The following is a 17,774-nucleotide window of genomic DNA, read 5'->3' on the forward strand; positions in this document are numbered from 1 at the left end:
AAATACAGAACAAAAAATAACGATCTTTGACATGACAACAAACGGGGCACATTATCTAAGAACTAACACCTAAGGAGGCCGCTGCTTAGGCTCTGGTGGGCAGCTCCTCAGGAGAGAGAGGCCGACTTCTTTCCAGGCTGCCTCGTCTTCAGGCCTCGTAACTTTTCATCTTTCAGCGCCTTCAAGAATTTATCTACAGGAGAGCAAAACAAACTTAGCTGTAGGAGAGATAAGGGCTTTTTCTAACACTTCCAAAGCAAGCTTCTGGGAAGCAATTGTGTGCTCCCTACATGAGCCCCAAACCCATTATGACCCAAGGTGGGTGAGGGGAAAAAAACCCTAACAGCCAAAACTCGTCAAAGTGGAGAATAGGTGGTTGAGAAATCCAGGACTCAGAAAAACCCAAGTATTCCAGGAGTTTTCTTCCCGAGGATGTGAGGAAGGAGACATTACAGGGTGCCTGATGAATTGGGGACCATTCCTATGGCCACATGGACCTAAACATGTCTGTTATTTCACAATAACGGGGATGGTCTTTCTAGAACCATCTGCCCTTTTCCAGTGGTCAAGGGCTAGCCTTAGCCAGACCAGGTGTTGGGAAAGACAAAATCTGTGGAACAGCCTATGGCTGTTTGGTCCTTCTGGGAGTAGAATATTCTACAGTGCAACTTGGTCCTTCTGGGAGTAGAATTGGGTTTAAGAACTTTACTCTCTAACATCAAGGACTCAGTCTGCGCACTAGAGGAATCCTGCCCACATCAGCACACCTGGTCTGCTCTGGTCTGCCCAAGACTTCAGACCTTAGACCAGATGGCAGAGGCAAGGACCCTGGTGAAAGGGCGGCCGGGGTCACAGGAGGCTACCTTCCAGCACTGAGAAATTGAGGATCCCAAAGCTCCTCAGTGAACATCCTTGGGCCTTCTGGGTCTTACACCTCCCCCTACAGATCAACTGACCCTCACCGACTTCCCCCTCCTCCCACTGAGGACCCCAGTTTAAGATAAACACTAAAAGTCAGGTCTCTAGAGACGGGGGCTGTGTGTCTGGGGGCGGGGGGTGAAACTCCAGGGTGTTAGTATCACTGTGCAGGAGGCTTAAAGTTCAACTTGGGGGTTGTGATGGAGAGAGTTCCAGGTTTAGAGGCTCAGAGTCCAGACTAACAAAAGGGCTCAGGACGGAGGGAGGTTGGAATTTGGGGCAAAAGGGTCCGTGAAGTCCAGATTTATGGTGAGCAAAGGAATCGGTTGAAATCCAGGATGGAGTGTCTGGGTTCTGGGGGATCGGTTTGGGATCAGGGATTCCTGGGAGCTGGAGTCTGAGCCCAAGGCCACACTGAGGGTGAGGGGCTCAGGGGGCATGGAGCCAAGGAGGGAGAAGAGGCAGGCTAAGGGTGGGCTCGGCCGAGGTTACACACAGCGCTGGGAGTCGAAGCCGTCCCCAGTGATGGTGAGCAGCTCCAGCTCCTTAATCCGGATCTCCAGCTCGCACAGCTCCTCGGGGTGGGAGGCAGAGGCTAGCCGGGGTGTCGTGGGGCCGGGGGCCAGGGGCGAGGCAGCCACCTCGGGCCCCGGCGGTGGCGAGTAGAAGAAGCGCAGAGGCTCGTAGGGGATGGAGGCCAGGCCGGAGGGCCAGGGCGGGGGACAGGGGCGCTCACTGGGGGAACCCAGGCCGGGCGGCGGTGGCGGCAGGGGCGCTGGGGCCGGGAGCGCCTGGGGCAGAGGCTGGCCTCCAGCCGCCCCGCCCGCCGGCGCCCCTCCCGCCTTCAGCGGCACGAAGAGCTTCTTCCAGATGTTGAAGTCGCTGAGGGGGGACGAGAAGATGCCGCGGTCGTAGAGGGAAGGGAAGTAAAGGGGCGGGGCCGGCTGCTGGCTCATCGTGGGGCTCTGGCTGCCGCGCCGCCCCTTCGGCATCTTTTGAACGGGAGGATAAGTGGGAGGAACCCCGTGCCGGGAGACGCGAGCCCTGGCCCCGAGTCACCCGGGTTCTGAGGTTCCACAGGCCACGCCCCGAGGGAGAGCGGCCCCCACCCTTTCGCCCGGCCCCGCCCCAAACAGTCGAGATTCTAAAGCCCCGCTGTCCGCGCCCCAGAATATGACCCCGCCCACCGACGCGCCCCTAGAGTGAGAAAGGCCAGCGGAGTAGCTGGAATGGGAAATCCCGCACGTGAGCCCTGATGTGCGGCCCGTCCCCTCCGGGCATTTCCCCCACATCCTCGACGACAGCAGCTCCGGGTCCTCCAGATCCCGCCCCACGACTCCTCCTACCGCCCCTAAATTCCGCAAGCCTCACTCCCGAGCTATTGCACACCTGGCGCCTGCTCTCGCATCCCGTCATGACTTCATCCAAAAGTAGGAAGCTGGGAGCTGGTCAGAACTCCGAGAGAAAACTTTCTTCAGTCTTCCTCTCCTTTTATAGGGAGAAAAAAAATTCCTAGAAACTTGCCCCCTGCCCTAGCAGGCTTCCCTTACCACCCCTCATTGCAAAGAAGTTTAGGGACAGGAGTGTCTGACTTTTCATCCTCTACAATGGAAGAAGAGGGTAGATGGGAATGGCTGTTAGAGCCAACCCATGTTTCTACCAAATTTCCCAGTGTTGTGGACGATTCTGGAAAAAAGGGACCCTGGTATGGATTTGGAATAGATCTGAACTAGGTGTCTTCAATGAAATGTAGTTTAGTTCTCTTCCGAACATTCATTATCAGGAGCTAACAGGCAGTAAACGAACCACCAAAAGGAAATCCTGCAGAACGGCCCTCGAACAGCTCAGCTATTCTTTACGGTGACTTGGACATACTGTCCAAGGGACATGCCCAGCTCAAATATATGAGTAGCCTGTGCTAGTCATAGACTCAGGGTGAGTAAATTTCCTTGAAAAGTCTGCCTAATGATATTGATGTAAATGAACAAAGATGGGTGGGGGCCAGTTTAGACTGTTGGCCAGTCAAGATCTGAGTCAGTACCAGCTCCACTAGCAAATGCTGTGTGTGTGTGTGTGTGTGTGTGTGGCAGCAAAGCAGAGAGAGTCAGATATCCAAGGTGGACAAGTTGCTTGACTTCTAAGATGGGTTTCTGTAAAATAAAAATAAGAGAACCAGGCTGCCTCATAGGGTTGTTTGTGATGATCAGATGGAAGACAGAATAGTGTGTGTGAAGGGCTTGTAAACTTAGAAACTCTGTCCAAATGTAAGGAGCAGCAATCCCCACTGAGGGGCTTGTCTGAAGCTGAGAAGATTTTCTTTCTCACACTTACCTGTAAGCTCCTTGAGGGCAAGGGTCCAGCCCAAGGATCCTATAATACTGAGCATATAATAGGACTCAATAAATATTTGGACACTTTTAAAACAGTGTTATGTGTTGTGGGAACTGAAGGGGATCAGAATATACCACCCCCAAATATGCCACTTTGGCATAAGAATTATTTTAAGTTGGCAATTGAAAAAAGCAGACACAGGAGGAACTTTGTCCTCTCCTTTTCTGCCTAAAAGCAGGCCATAAATGTCCCTTTGTAAAGGTAACAAAATTTCCTTTGTAAAGAAAATAAATTTCCCTTAGTGAAGGTGTCCCCAACCCCCTCTCCCGTGCCAGGAAGAAGAGATGACTCTTATTACTGGAGATGGCACTAACTTGAGCCTGCATAACAAACCTTACCAAACAACCCTTATCTTCCATAAATTTCCCCCATATAATTACCTTCCCACTATTTACCTAGAAATCAAAATGCCTAGAAATCCAAACCCCTTTCCCTTTGCCTTATCATTTGTTCGCAATTTAACACCCTTTGTTGAAATGGTTTCTGAGCTCTCAAGCCTAAACACTTCTCTGGGTTTTCACTACTTTTCTGTAAGGCCCACAGATGCATACATAATAAATCTTTTCTCCTGTTAATCTGTCTTTTGCTACTTTAATTCTCATGACCCAGCTACTGAACCTAAGGGAGTAGAGGAAAAGTTTTTTTTTTTCCATTCCTACAGTAGTAGGAACCATAGTGGTGGTAAGAACCAGGGTTTGGGACTCAGACCTGGGACCGAGCCCTGGATCCACTATGTATTTGGCTGTGTAGGTTGCACCTTTCTGAACCTGTTTTTCATCTATATAATGGGAATAGTCATGGTACCTAATCGCTTGGATTAGCAAGATTAAATGAGACAATCTAAGTACCTGGCCATAATACCTACTCAGTAAATGTTAGCTCTTGTTATTACATATTGAAGATCCTTAGAATGGAAAGAGATTTTGCATTATGTTTTTTATAGTTTATTTTTATTAAACTATATTATTTACTGCTACTCATATTATTAAATAATAATAAAATAATATGATTAAATAATATTATTAAACTATTATTTTTAATTAATTTATTTATTTATTTTTGGCTGCGTTGGGTCTCTGTTGCTGCACACGGGCTTTCTCTAGTTGCAGCGAGTGGGGACTACTCTTCATTGCGGTGCGCGGGCTTCTCATTGCAGTGGCTTCTCTTGTTGCGGAGCATGAGCTCTAGAGCACGGGCTCAGTAGTTGTGGCGCACGGGTTGCTCCGCGGCATGTGGGATCTTCCCGGACCAGGGCTCGAACCCGTGTCCCCAGCATTGGCACACGGATTCTTAACTACTGCGCCACCAGGGAAGACCACATTATGTTTTTTAAATGATGTGATATAATCACATGTTTTTACTTGTATTTATCCATTCAAAGAGAAAAGGCTTCCAGATGGTTTTTCTTAACCCCAAGATAATCTAAACAGATTTGATACTGGATGGCTTGCTTATAACACAGTTGTATTAGACAATGGGTTAAAAAGGTTGTTTCCTCTAACAACCACACTAAAGAAAACTCAGGCACCACAATGAACAAACACTGAGATAAACCCCAGTTTGGAGGTGAAGTCCATATGGGGTCAGAACAAACCATGGTAGTTAAGGCAAAACCCTACCGATTATTTCTGCAAACAAAGGTCCGGGAAATTCAAGTTGCTAATGAAAAGATAGGGCAGGCTTGCATCCATTTTAAACAGAACTTTTCTCTCCCTGGGGTCTAAAGCTCTTGTATCACCTGCCTCTTCCCCAAAATCTCCGTTAAGTGCCATCCTGTTGGGACTTGAGGGATACAATTCCTAACACCCCTGTCCCCTGCCTGCATTTGGAACCAACTGAGAAAGACACACACGAGTCCTTTTTTGCTGATAAAGGTCAGCTGGAGGATGCTGCTATCGGTCTGGCAGCCAGGTGGGCTTACTGATACTGCACCTCTCAGGTGAGCTCACCCAGCCAGCGCAAGGCCCTCTGGGAAAACCCCTGGCCTTGTGTGCAGGGAAAGGGCCTTTACTGGCACAGTGAAGAGCTGGCCAAGAACCAACCTGGTCCTTTCTCCAAACTCACTAAGCAGTGCAGTCCTTCCTCCACTCTCTGGAGAAGAGGGGCCAGGAGGGTCACTCTTAAGAATCATGACACAGTGGCATGTAAGTTCCTCCCAACACTCTGATTTAAATTTTCTATTTAACCCAGGCTGCCTCACTGCAGTTGGGGTTTGTAATTTTCCATTGCCACAGCCCTCTCCAGAAGGTCCTGGGAGTACCTGGGGTGCTGTTCGCCCAGTTCCCTCCGTCATGGGACTGTAGGAGATGGTACAGGAAGCCCCCCCCCCCCCCGGGAGTCCCCTTCCCCTCCATCAATCTAACTCTGCATCTAGACACCCTGCTGGCCGTCACACCTTCACTAGGGTCTCCGCCTCTTGAGGGGTGTGTCACGATTTGCCATGCCTGCCTTGGCTCCGGGTGGCTTTTAGGGACATGTAGTGTTTGTGGCTTGGAATACAACAGAGTTTTTTATGAAGAGAATGTTTGTGTCCCACCCAAATTCATATGCTGAAATCCTAACTCCCAGTGGGAGGGTATTAGGAAGTGGTTAGGTCATGAAGAAAGAGCCCTCATGAATGGGATGAGTGACCTTAGAAAAGAGAGCTCCCTTGCCCCTTCCGCCACATGAGGACACAGGAGACAGCCACCTATGAACCAGGAAGTGGGGTCTCACCAGACACCAAATACACTGGAGCTGTGATCTTGGACTTCCCAGCCTCCAGAACTCTGAGAAATAAATGTTTGTTGTTTAAGCCACCCATTATTTTTGTTATAGCAGCCTGAACCAACTGAGACAAGAGTCGTGTTTGAATCAGGACCCCTTGTGACTCTGCGAAAGTCATGCTACCTCCCTGACCCTCCACTTTCTGACCTATAAAATGAAGATAATATCTACGTCACAAGGTTGATGTATTTGGTGAAAATATGTATAAGCAGTACCTGGGACACATCACGAGTGCTCAAGGAGGTGTGACTATGATTAGTATTCAGTTACACAGGGATTCCTTAATTCACCGTTAGGTCCTGGTGAATTGACGAGAAAAATGGAGCAGGGGATCCCTCCTCGAAAATCAAACCCACTCCAGATTGAAAAGCCCTACACCCTAGAAGGTGATTCCCTGTTGTCCTGCTGAAGACAGTGGTAGTGAAACCGCAGAATGCGTTTCGGGACTTAGTAGAGCATAGGTTCTCCTGTCTCGGCACAGAATTCAGTGAGAGGCAGAGTGACAGGTAAGGAAAGAGTTTATTGGTAAAGGATGCTTGTGAGAAATACAAGCTGATAGGCAAGGGAGTGCCACCCTGAGAACTTAGTGGACTACCGTTTTATAATCAAAGGAAGAGTGGGGAGGGGGAGAAGAACACCTTCTTCCTCATTCTTGCGTAGACATCAAGCTTCCATTATTAGCTCCTCCTCCACAGCAGGGCGGGGTGGAGGGGGGTTTCTTGTCCCTACATAGTCAACCCGGAACTGTCATGGTGCTATGGAAATGAGCAAAAAGGTGGTAACGTATAGTAAGATATGGTAAATCATCTCAGGTTTCAGTATAATGTCACCTTTCTCCTATATTTCTGCTCTTAGTACAAGCAGAAAAAGCCCCTTCTCAAGGATCATTAACTTGCTGACTTCAATGGGCGTGATGTAGGATTCATTCCACAATTGTTTTATTGTTTGGGGGCATGTCTCATGCTTCTGTGGCATGGTTTTGTTGCCAAGCAAGTCTGTGTGGTTTTGTTGCTAGGCAAGCCTGCTTGGTTTTGTTGCTAAGCAAGCCTGCTTTCTTGAGTGATCATAAACTTACAGGAGTCTTCCATACTGTTCTATTTAAGATCCCCATTGGGATGAACTATTTAATCACCTACTTTGTCCCTTTACTCTGTCCCTATAGTAGTAAACACATAAAGAGAGGCTACTGTGTGCCAGGTACTTGTCTTCACTAATTTCATCTTTCTAACAACCCCTAGAAGGAGGTGTTGTTATCCCCATTTTCCAGATGAGAAAACTGAGGCACACAAGGTTAAGTAACTTACCTGAGGTCCTGTGGTTGGTTAGCGTCAGAGCTAGTGTTCCACACAGGCAGGCTGGCTCCAGTGCTCGGTCTCTTCACCACTCCCTGCTACAGCCTCCCAACAGTTCTCTCAGCCCTCAGGCAAGGCCACCTTCCTGCCCTCTGGCTTCCCGTCCTCTTCCTGGCAGGGGGCTGGCTCTAACTGGAAGTTGTTTGTGCCACAGTTCAAGGGCCCAGCTATTCTGGGAAGCATGGAACAGTCTTTTCTTTATTACTCATTTGAAGTAACCATTGTGTTGGTCTGAACCTGGGGGTGGGTAAGGAGCAGGCATTCCCACCTCCCTTCCCAGCACCCACGATTTCAAGAAAGTTTCTAAAAAATGCAGCCCAGCCCTTATTCTTGTTTCTCTTGGTGGATGTGTTCCTCTGCATTTGCAGAGTAAGTACAGTTTTTAATAAACTGAAGCCTGGGAGGTAGATTCCCTGACATGGAGAGTACAGGGGTTTGGAAGATAAGAGCTGAGTCTAAGTCCCATCAACCAGCATGAACTAGCTATGCAACCTTGGGGGAAATAATTGTCACTAACACTTATTGTCCACTTACAGTAACACTTATAGGGGAGGTCTGTCAGAATTTTCTGTTTGCAAGCAACAGAGGTTGATATTGAGGATTTACACAGAGGTCTGTGAGACAGCTCATGGAATTAAAAGCTTAAGAATTAGGTTTAGGGCTTCCCTGGTGGCGCAGTGGTTGGGAACCTGCCTGCCAGTGCAGGGGACATGGGTTCAAGCCCTGTTCCGGGAAGATTCCACATGCCCCAGAGCAACTAAGCCCGGGTGCCTCAACTACTGAGCCTGTGCTCTAGAGCTTGAGAGCCACAACTACTGAGCCCACGAGCCACAACTACTGCAGCCTGCGCGCCTAGAGCCCTGCTCCACAGCAAGAGAAGCCAGGACAATGAGAAGCCCGCGCACCACAACGAAGAGTAGCCCCTGCTCGCCTCAACTAGAGAAAGCCTGCGCACAGCAGTAAAGACCCAACACAGCCAAATATAAAAACAAATAAATAAATAAATTTATTAAAAAAAAAAGAATTAGGTTTAGAAGGTGCAGAGACTTGGGCAACTTTTGGGATCCAGGTAGGAGGAAGGAATCAATAGTCTGTTCAGTGTGGCCAATGGGGTGGTAGATGCTATTGGCTGGTTATTCTCAATGACTGTTTTTAATCCTTTTCCCTTGCTGCCTTCCCCTACAGAGGCTGGAAACTCTGCCAGCCCCCTTGCAGCTAGGGGTAGCCATGAGACACAGTTCCAGTCAGAAGACATGAAGAAGATACCTGGGAGCTTTCTGGGAAAGATTGCACTTTCCTGATAAGAAGGACAGAAACAACTGAAGCTTTCGCCTCATCTCCTTTGCCTGCCTAGAACCCAGATGCAATGCTGGCACTTCTGCAGTCACTTTGTGATCAGGAGGGAAAGACCAAAAATAGCACAAATATCCCAGCCCAGACATCACTGAGCAGCTAAAACAACACTAGTGGCTGCCCACCTCCAGATTGTTTATGCAAGAAAACCAGACTCTATCTGATTAAACTACTCTAAATTGGGTTTTCTGTTACTTGTACCCTTCCAGAGACTCACAGCTTCAACCAAAAAATTTTTATCAACCCTTGCATAATTCAAGACTCAAATTCCTGGAGAGAACATGCCTGTCTTTTGGCTAGAGGAGGGCAGACCACCTTTATTAACAGTTCCACCAAGACTGCACTTAAAGGGTGAAAGTCATTCCCCAAAAGGTAATTATGGCTCTGTTACAAGAGGGGAGGAGGAGAGATGCCGAGTGGCTAAAAATCAAATGTCCTTTACTGTAGGTACCACTGTTACAAATGATGACGATACAGAGGCTCAGAGTGGCGAGGTAGTATGCTCAAGACCTCAGAGCTAGCCAGTGATAGAGGCATAAAAAGGACTCTTTACAACTATGCTGCATATGTACGGCTTTTAAGTAAAGGTCTGTTGCAGCGGGGTTTTACTGTAAACCTAAACTAAAAAAAAAAATCTCAAGGCTACTTTATTCACATAATATACACATTATTTCCATTCCAATTTTAAGTGTACTCTTAACTGCTTCCTATAGCTCAGGGAGGAAGGGGTTTAGTTAGCAACTGTCAGTTAACCCTTCTCACTCGTAGTTGTCTTCGTCAGGGATGTCTGGTTGCAAAGAAGAGAAACTTTCTCAAACTAGTTCAAGCAACCAAACTGGTTCAAGCAATCTTACTGAATCCAAGGGCGAGTCACCTGGGCCCCACCATCCCACTCAGTGAAATGGGCAGGGACTGTAGTTTGTAAACACTCTGATGGGTTTGGGTATAGGCAATACTATTGCATAGTTACTGAAAAAAATTAAATGAACTCATATAAATACAGTGCCTAGACTAGTGCTGGCACACGGTAAGCCCTCAAGTTGTGACCCACTATGCTCCCTGTTCAAAAATTTGGAGCCGGTCCCATTTTGTCTACCCTAGGAGAGTTTACAAATTACAAATTACAATGCTAAGTTCCAGTTCTGGCCATAGCACCATAAGCCAACACTGCTCACATACAGAATCAGCATGCTGGGGTTGGCTAACTTGCATATGGCTGATAATAGCAAGGGTGGGTATAGCAGCAACCCCAGGGGAGCTGATCACAGAAAGGAAGCTCCCTACTCCACAATCAGAGTCTTGAGTTTCCCAGGTCAGTGCACTCGCCCCCTGTAGGGTTCATGCTGTCCCGCCCCCTCTCCCAGAGGCTCTGGACTCCCCAGCTTACCTACAAGGGATCCTTGTAGACACTGACTTGGAAGTTAAGTACTGTGGTCATTTATTTTATTCCAAAACAACATGTGCCTATGAATAGGAAGCTTTACATTTATTTAGATAAATAAACAGTTTATGGTGAATAATCCTCTAAGAAAATATTAAAGATCATCTCTGGTCAGCTTCTACTTTGGTCAAAGCCAGAGGTTAGTAAAACACTGTGGTTCCCTGTAGATTCTGAGACCCCTGTAGCTTCCACAACCCTGTGCTCCAGGTAACCTACGTTTTTATTATAGTCCACTTCCCACCTGCTGGACACTACAGATGCATGACCTCAAGCCTCACAACAATTCTCTGAGGTAGGTGCAGGAAGCCAGAGCTCAGAGGTGTTCAGAAAACTTGTCCAGGGACTTCCCTGGTGGTCCAGTGGTTAAGACTTCACCTTCCAATGCAGGGGGTGTGGGTTCGATTCCTGGTCCGGGAGCTAAGATCCCGCATGCCTCACGGCCAAAAAACCAAAAGATAAAACAGAAGCAGTATTGTAACAAATTCAATAAAGACTTTAAAAATGGTCCATATCAAAAAAAAATCTTTAAACAAGATAAATAAAATAAACAAAAAACTTGTCCAGAGACATAGCCAATTAGTGGAAGAGACAGGATCCGAATCGAGGTTCCCAAAGACGAACTCCATGCTACTATCCTGAAACAAAATATTTACAAGAATCAGTGGGCCTTTTGAAACAGACTGGCAAACACAGTGTTTTGAAATTACCTCCTGTTTCCAGAAAGGCCTAACTAGGTATGTAAAGCTCACACCACTGGGTAATCTAACTGTCAGTAAAAAACAACTGTACTTAATATTTTCCTTTCTAAGAAAAAGCAGGAATCGATTCCTTCAAAGCACAAGGCACGAGGGTCCCATTCCAGGTTTCTTTCCGGAGTCAGGCTGGAGTACATTCAGAGCAGTACATTTAGAGCAGCTGAGTCGCTGACCTGGGGAATTGAGTGGGCATCCTAAACTTGCCAACGTATTAACTTGGTGACCTTGAGCAATTCAGCTAACTTCCCCAGATGAAGTTTCCTCTTAAGCAAAGTGAGATGATGACAGTACAGATAAAAATACTCTGTAATGACCTATACGGGAAAAGAATCTAAAAGAGTGGATATAAGTATATGTATAACTGATTCGCTTTGCTGTACAGCAGAAACTAACACAACATTGTAAATCAGCTATACTCTAATAAAAATTAATTTAAAAAACTACGTGTAAAACATGACGCATAGAATCTCACACTAGAAAGCACCCTTCATCTCAGTGCACGGCGTGTCAGTACAACCCCCAGTCAGCTCTGCGCCTTCTCAGCACATCAGGATCCCTTAGAGGGAACTGTTAGCATTAGTCAAGATCTGTTTGGAAGCAGCAAGACCAATGTGAGCTAGTAGACTTTCAATATTGATGAGGGACTTACAATGTGCAGATAAATAATCTGGCCCTGCTGAGGGTTCAAACTCTCAAGGGGCCCAAAGTCCAAAACATGTGGGCTGGCAGGCTCTTATTTTATCAGGACACATACTGCATGATGTTAAGTCATGGGGCCAACTGCAAGGACACAAAAGTAGACCCCGTACCTCGAAGCTCAGTACTTCCCAAAGTTGGACACTAGGCCAGTATCCTTCAGGACATACTATGAGTTCCACTTATCTACCCACTGGGTGTACCTTGCATCTATAGCTCATCCCCCAAAAGAGACGATCCAATGGGGTTATCACCACCCAATACTGAACCCAAGACTATTGACTCTCCAACTCATCTGGCCTTTGCAGTATTGCCTCTGGGTCCAGACATCTAACCCTTCGTCTATGTTATCAGTCATAGCAACTATCTGCAGAAAGAAACCTCGAAGCTTAAGGCCATTTATATGACCCTTGCTGATTGACTCCCAGCAGCCCTCTCCCCAGCTCCCCATTTAGCAACACCCAGATTCTGCCTTAGAGAATTACCCCCTTTTCAATGTACTCTGGCCCCAAAGTGAGCACGAGACCCAAGAAAGCAGTCAGACAGTCTCACCCTGGCATCTGAATCTTGAAAGAGAATTCTGGAACGGCCCAACTCCTGGCTTTTTTTTTTAATCTCTCTGACTGACTCTTCTGCCCTCCTCTTCCACTTTTAAGGGTGCGTGTGATTACATTTGTTTCACCTTCTCCCTATTTTATTTTATTTTTATTATTTTTAAATAGCTCTTTATTGGAGTATAATTGCTTCACAGTACCGTGTTAGTTTCTGTTGCACAACAAAGCAAATCAGCCATATGAATACACATGTCCCCATATCCCCTTCCTCTTGAGCCTCCTTCCCATCCTCCCTATCCCACCCCTCTAGGTCATCCCAAAGCACCGAGCCGATCTCCCTGTGCTATGCTGCTGCTTCCCACCAACCATTTTACGTTTGGCAGTGTATGTACGTCAATGCTACTTTCACTTCGCCTCAGCTTCCCCCTCCCACCCCATGTCATCAATTCCATTCTCTATGTCTAACTCTTTATTCCTGCCCTGCAACTGGGTTGATCAGTTACCCCCCCCCTTTTTTTTTAGATTCCATATATATGCGTTAGCATACGGTATTTGTTTTTCTCTTTCTGACTTACTTCACTCTGTATGACGGACTCTAGGTCCATCCACCTCACTACAAATAATTCAATTTCGTTTCTTTTTATGGCTGAGTAATATTCCATTGTATATATGTGCCACATCTTCTTCTTCCATCCATCTGTTGATGGGCATCTGGGTTGGTTCCACGTCCTGGCTATTGTAAATAGAGCTGTAATGAACATTGTGGTGCATGTCTCTTTTCTTTAAATTTATTTTATTTATTTATTTTTGGCTGCTTTGGGTCTTCATTGCTGCACACGGGCTTTCTCTAGTTGTGGTGAGCAGGGGCTACTCTTCGTTGTGGTGCGCAGGCTTCTCATTTCAGTGGCTTCTCTTGTTGAGGAGCACGGACTCTAGGCGCATTGGCTTCAGTAGTTGTGGCATGTGGGCTCCAGAGTGCAGGCTGAGTAGTTGTGGCACACAGGCTCAGTTGCTCCGCGGCATGTGGGATCCTCCCGGACCAGGGCTTGAACCCATGTGCCCTGGATTGGCAGGCGGATTCTTAACCACTGCGCCACCAGGGAAGCCCCATGTCTCTTTCTGAATTATGGTTTTCTCAGGGTATATACCTAACAGTGGGATTGCTGGGTCATATGGTAGTTCTATTTTTAGTTTTTTAGGGAACCTCCATACTGTTTTCCATAGTGGCTGTATCAATTTACATTCCTACCAACAGTGTAGGAGGGTTCCCTTTTCACCACACCATTTCCAGCATTTATTGTTTCTAGCTTTTTTGATAATGGCCATTCTGACTGGCATGAGGTGATTACCTCATTGTAGTTTTGATTTGCATTTCTCTAATAATTAGTGATGTTGAGCATCTTTTCATGTGCCTCTTGGCCATCTGTATGTCTTCCTTGGTGAAATGTCTATTTAGGTCTTCTGCCCATTTTTAATTTGGATTGTTTGTTTTTTTGATATTGAGCTCCATGAGCTGTTTGTATATTTTGGAGATTAATCCTTTGTCTGTTGTTTCATTTGCAAATATTTTCTCCCATTCTGAGGGTTGTCTTTTTCTCTTGTTTATGGTTTCCTTTGCTGTGCAAAAGCTTTTAAGTTTAATTAAGTCCCATTTGTTTATTTTTGTTTTTATTTCTGTTACTCTAGGAGGTGGGTCAAAAAAAGGACCTTGCTGTGGTTTATGTCAGAGTGTTTTTCCTATGTTTTCCTCTAAAAGTTTTATAGTGTCTGGTCTTACATTTAAGTCTTTAATCCATTTGGAGTTTATTTTTGTGTATGGTGTTAGGTAGTGTTGTAATTTCATTCTTTTATGTGTAGCTGTCCAGTTTTCCCAGCACCACTTATTGAAGAGGCTGTCTTTTCTCCATTGTATGTTCTTGCCTCCTTTGTTGTAAATTAGGTGCCCATATGTGTGTGGTTTTATCTCTGGGCATACTATCCTGTACCATTGATCTATATTTCTGTTTTTGTGTCAGTGCCATACTCTCTTGATTACTGTAGCTTTGTGGTATAATTTGAAGTCAGGGAGCCTGATTCCTCCAGCTCCGTTTTTCTTTCTCAAGATTGCTTTGGCTATTCGGGGTCTTTTGTGTTTCCATACGAATTGTAAGATTTTTTGTTCTAATTCTGTGAAGAATGCCATTGGTGGTTTGATAGGGATTGCACTGAATCTGTAGATTGCTTTGGGTAGTATAGTCATTTTCACAATGTTGATTCTTCCAATCCAAGAACATGGTATATCTCTCCATCTGTTTGTATCATCTTTAATTTCTTTCATCAGTGTTTTATAGTTTTCTGAGTACAAGTCTTTCACCTCCTTAGGCAGGTTTATTCCTAGGTATTTTACTCTTTTTGTTGCAATGGTGAATGGGAGTGTTTCCTTAATATCTCTTTCTGATTTTTCGTTGTTGGTGTATAAGAATGCCAGAGATTTCTGTGCATTAATTTTGTATCCTGCAACCTTACCAAATTCATTGATTAGTTCTAGTAGTTTTCTGGTGGCATCTTTAGGATTTTCTATGTGTAGTATCATGTCATTGGCAAATAGTGACAGTTTTACTTCTTCTTTTCCAATTTGTATTCCTTTTATTTCTTTTTCTTCTCTGATTACTGCAGCTAGGACTTCCAAAACTATGTTGAATAAGAGTGGCGAGAGTGGACATCCTTGTCTTCTTCCTGATCCTAGTGGAAATGCTTTCAGTTTTTCACCATTGAGTATGATGCTCACTGTGGGTTTGTCATATATGGCCTTTATTATGTTGAGGTAGGTTCCCTCTATGCCCATTTTCTGGAGAGTTTTTATGATAAATGGGTGTTGAATTTTGTCAAAAGCTTTTTCTGCATCTATTGAGATGATCACTTGGGTTCTTTCTGTTGTTTTTTTATTTTAAAAAATTTTTTATTAGAGTATAGTTCATTTGCAATGTTGTGTTAGTTTCAGGTGTACAGCAGAGTGAATCAGTTATACAGATACATATATCCACTCCTTTTTAGATTCTTTTCCCATATAGGCCATTACAGAGTGTTGAGTAGAGTTCCCTGTGCTATATAGTAGGTCCTTATTAGTTACCTATTTTATATATAATAGTGTGTATATGTCAATCCCAATCATCTCCCAATTTATCCCTCCCCCCTCTTTACACCCTGGTAACCATAAGTTTGTTTTCTAAATCTGTGACTCAATTTCTGTTTTGTAGATAAACTCATTTGTACCATTTTTAGATTTCACATATAAGCGATATCATATGATATTTGTCTTTCTCTATCTGACTTACTTCACTCAATATGACAATCTCTAGGTCCATCCATGTTGCTACAGATGACATTATTTCATTCTTTTTTATGGCTGAGTAATAATTCCATTGAATATATGTACCACAAGGGATTTTTTTTTAAGATTTGGTGAAGAAAACTTCCAAAGAGATGGGTTTTAATTTCTTTATGAAGTGGGGTCCAGCACATCTATTGAGTGAGTTAGGGCAGAAGTTGGGTGAAGTGGAGAATATTTGAAATAATGTTGTTAAGGATGAAAGAGTTGGATATGCAAACAATGATGCAAATCGGGGGTCCTAGAACTACAGACCATGTGCGAATCTTTTTTTCTTTTAACATCTTTATTGGAGTATAATTGCTTTACAATTGTGTGTTACTTTCTGCTGTATAACAAAGTGAATCAGCTATACATATACATATATCCCCATATCGCCTCCCTTTTGCGTCTCCCTCCCACCCCTCTAGGTGGACACAAAGCACCAAGCTGAACTCCTTGTGTTATGTGGCTGCTTCCCACTAGCTATCTATTTTACATTTGGTAGTGTATATATGTCCATGCCACTCTCTCACTTCGTCCCAGCTTACCCTTCCCCTCCCCGTGTCCTCAAGTCCATTCTCTATGTCTGTGTCTTTATTCCTGTCCTGCCCTAGGTTCCGGGTTCTTCAGAGCCATTTTTTTTTTTTTTTTTAGATTCCATATATATGTGTTAGCATACGGTATTTGCTTTTCTTTTCTGACTTACTCTGTATGACAGTCTCTATGTCCATCCACCTCACTATAAATAAATCAATTTCATTTCTTTTTATGACTGAGTAATATTCCATTGTGTATATATGCCATATCTTCTTTATCCATTCATTTGTCAATGGACACTTAGGTTGCTTCCATGTCCTGGGTATTGTAAGTAGAGCTGCAATGAACATTGTGGTACATGACTCTTTTTGAACTATGGTTTTCTCAGGGTATATGCCCAGTAGTGGGATTGCTGTGTCGTATGGTAGTTCTACTTTTAGTTTTTTAAGGAACCTCCATACTGTTCTCCATAGTGGCTGTATCAATTTACATTCCCACCAACAGTGCAAGCGGGTTCCCTTTTCTCCACACCCTCTCCAGCATTTATTGTTTGTAGATTTTTTGATGATGGCCATTCTGACTGGTGTGAGGTGAAACCTCATTGTTGTTCTGATTTGCATTTCTCTAATGACTACTGATGTTGAGCATCCTTTCATGTGTTTGTTGGCAATCTGTATATTTACTTGGGAGAAATGTCTATTTAGGTCTTCTGTACATTTTTCGATTGGGTTGTTTGTTTTTTTGATATTGAGCTGCATGAGCTGCTTGTATATTTTGGAGATTAATCCTTTGTCAGTTGCTTCATTTGCAAATATTTTCTCCCATTCTGAGGATTGTCTTTTCATCATTTATGGTTTCCTTTGCTGTGCAAAAGCTTTTAAGTTTCATTAGGTCCCATTTTTTATTTTTGTTTTTATTTCCATTTCTCTAGGAGGTGGGTCAAAAAGGATCGTGCTGTGATTTATGTCATAGAGTGTTCTGCCTACGTTTTCCTCTAAGAGTTTAATAGTGTCTGGCCTTACATTTAGGTCTTTAATCCATTTTGAGTTTATTTTTGTGTATGGTGTTAGGGAGTGTTCTAATTTCATTCTTTTACATGTAGCTGTCCAGTTTTCCCAGCACAACTTCTTGAAAAGGCTGTCTTTTCTTCATTGTATATTCTTGTCTTCTTTATCAAAGATAAGGTGACCATGTGTGCGTGGGTTTACCTCTGGGTTTCTCTCCTGTTCCATTGATCTATATTTCTGTTTTTGTGCCAGTACCATACTGTCTTGATTACTGTAGCTTTGTAGTATAGTCTGAAGTCAGGGAGCCTGATTCCTCCAGCTCCATTTCTTTCTCAAGATTGCTTTGGCTATTTGGGGTCCTTTGTGTTTCCATACAAATTGTGAAATTTTTTGTTCTAGTTCTGTGAAAAATGCCATTGGTAGTTTGATAGGGATTGCATTGAATCTGTAGATTGCTTTGGGTAGTCATTTTCACAATATTCATTCTTCCAATCCAAGACTATGGTATATCTCTCCATTTGTTTGTATCATGTTTAATTTCTTTCATCAGTGTCTTATAGTTTTCTGCATGCAGGACTTTTGTCTCCTTAGGTAGGTTTATTCCTAGGTATTTTATTATTTTTTGTTGCAATGGTAAATGGGAGTGTTTCCTTAA

The 17,774-nt window shown here is 44.4% G+C and overlaps 1 protein-coding gene and 1 long non-coding RNA gene across 2 annotated transcripts in view; both read right to left on the reverse strand.

Annotated features, from left to right (window-relative positions):
- Nucleotides 1–17,774, reverse strand: part of LOC309636906 — a 382,209-nt gene that overhangs the window by 162,978 nt on the left and 201,457 nt on the right. The gene's annotated exons all lie outside the window — the stretch shown is intronic.
- On the reverse strand, nt 4–2,297 carry LOC309636879 (uncharacterized protein C11orf91). The gene is made up of 2 exons (XM_082410616.1): nt 1,415–2,297; nt 4–193 (listed from the first exon to the last, which is right to left on the reverse strand). The coding sequence occupies exons 1-2, from the start codon at nt 1,908–1,910 to the stop codon at nt 108–110; spliced, it is 582 nt and encodes a 193-aa protein (XP_082266742.1). The 5' UTR covers nt 1,911–2,297; the 3' UTR covers nt 4–107.

The sequence above is a fragment of the Balaenoptera physalus genome, assembly GCF_965194825.1.
Source record: "Balaenoptera physalus genome assembly, chromosome: 10".
In the NCBI taxonomy this organism is placed as follows: domain Eukaryota; kingdom Metazoa; phylum Chordata; class Mammalia; order Artiodactyla; family Balaenopteridae; genus Balaenoptera; species Balaenoptera physalus.

Excerpts from the sequence above, each read along its gene's own strand:
- LOC309636879 (XM_082410616.1), bottom strand. The coding sequence starts at position 1,910 with ATGCCGAAGGGGCGGCGCGGCAGCCAGAGCCCCACGATGAGCCAGCAG. Across the intron at positions 194-1,414 it reads CGGCTTCGACTCCCAGCGCT|ATAAATTCTTGAAGGCGCTG; the intron begins GTGTGTAACCTC and ends GCTCTCCTGTAG.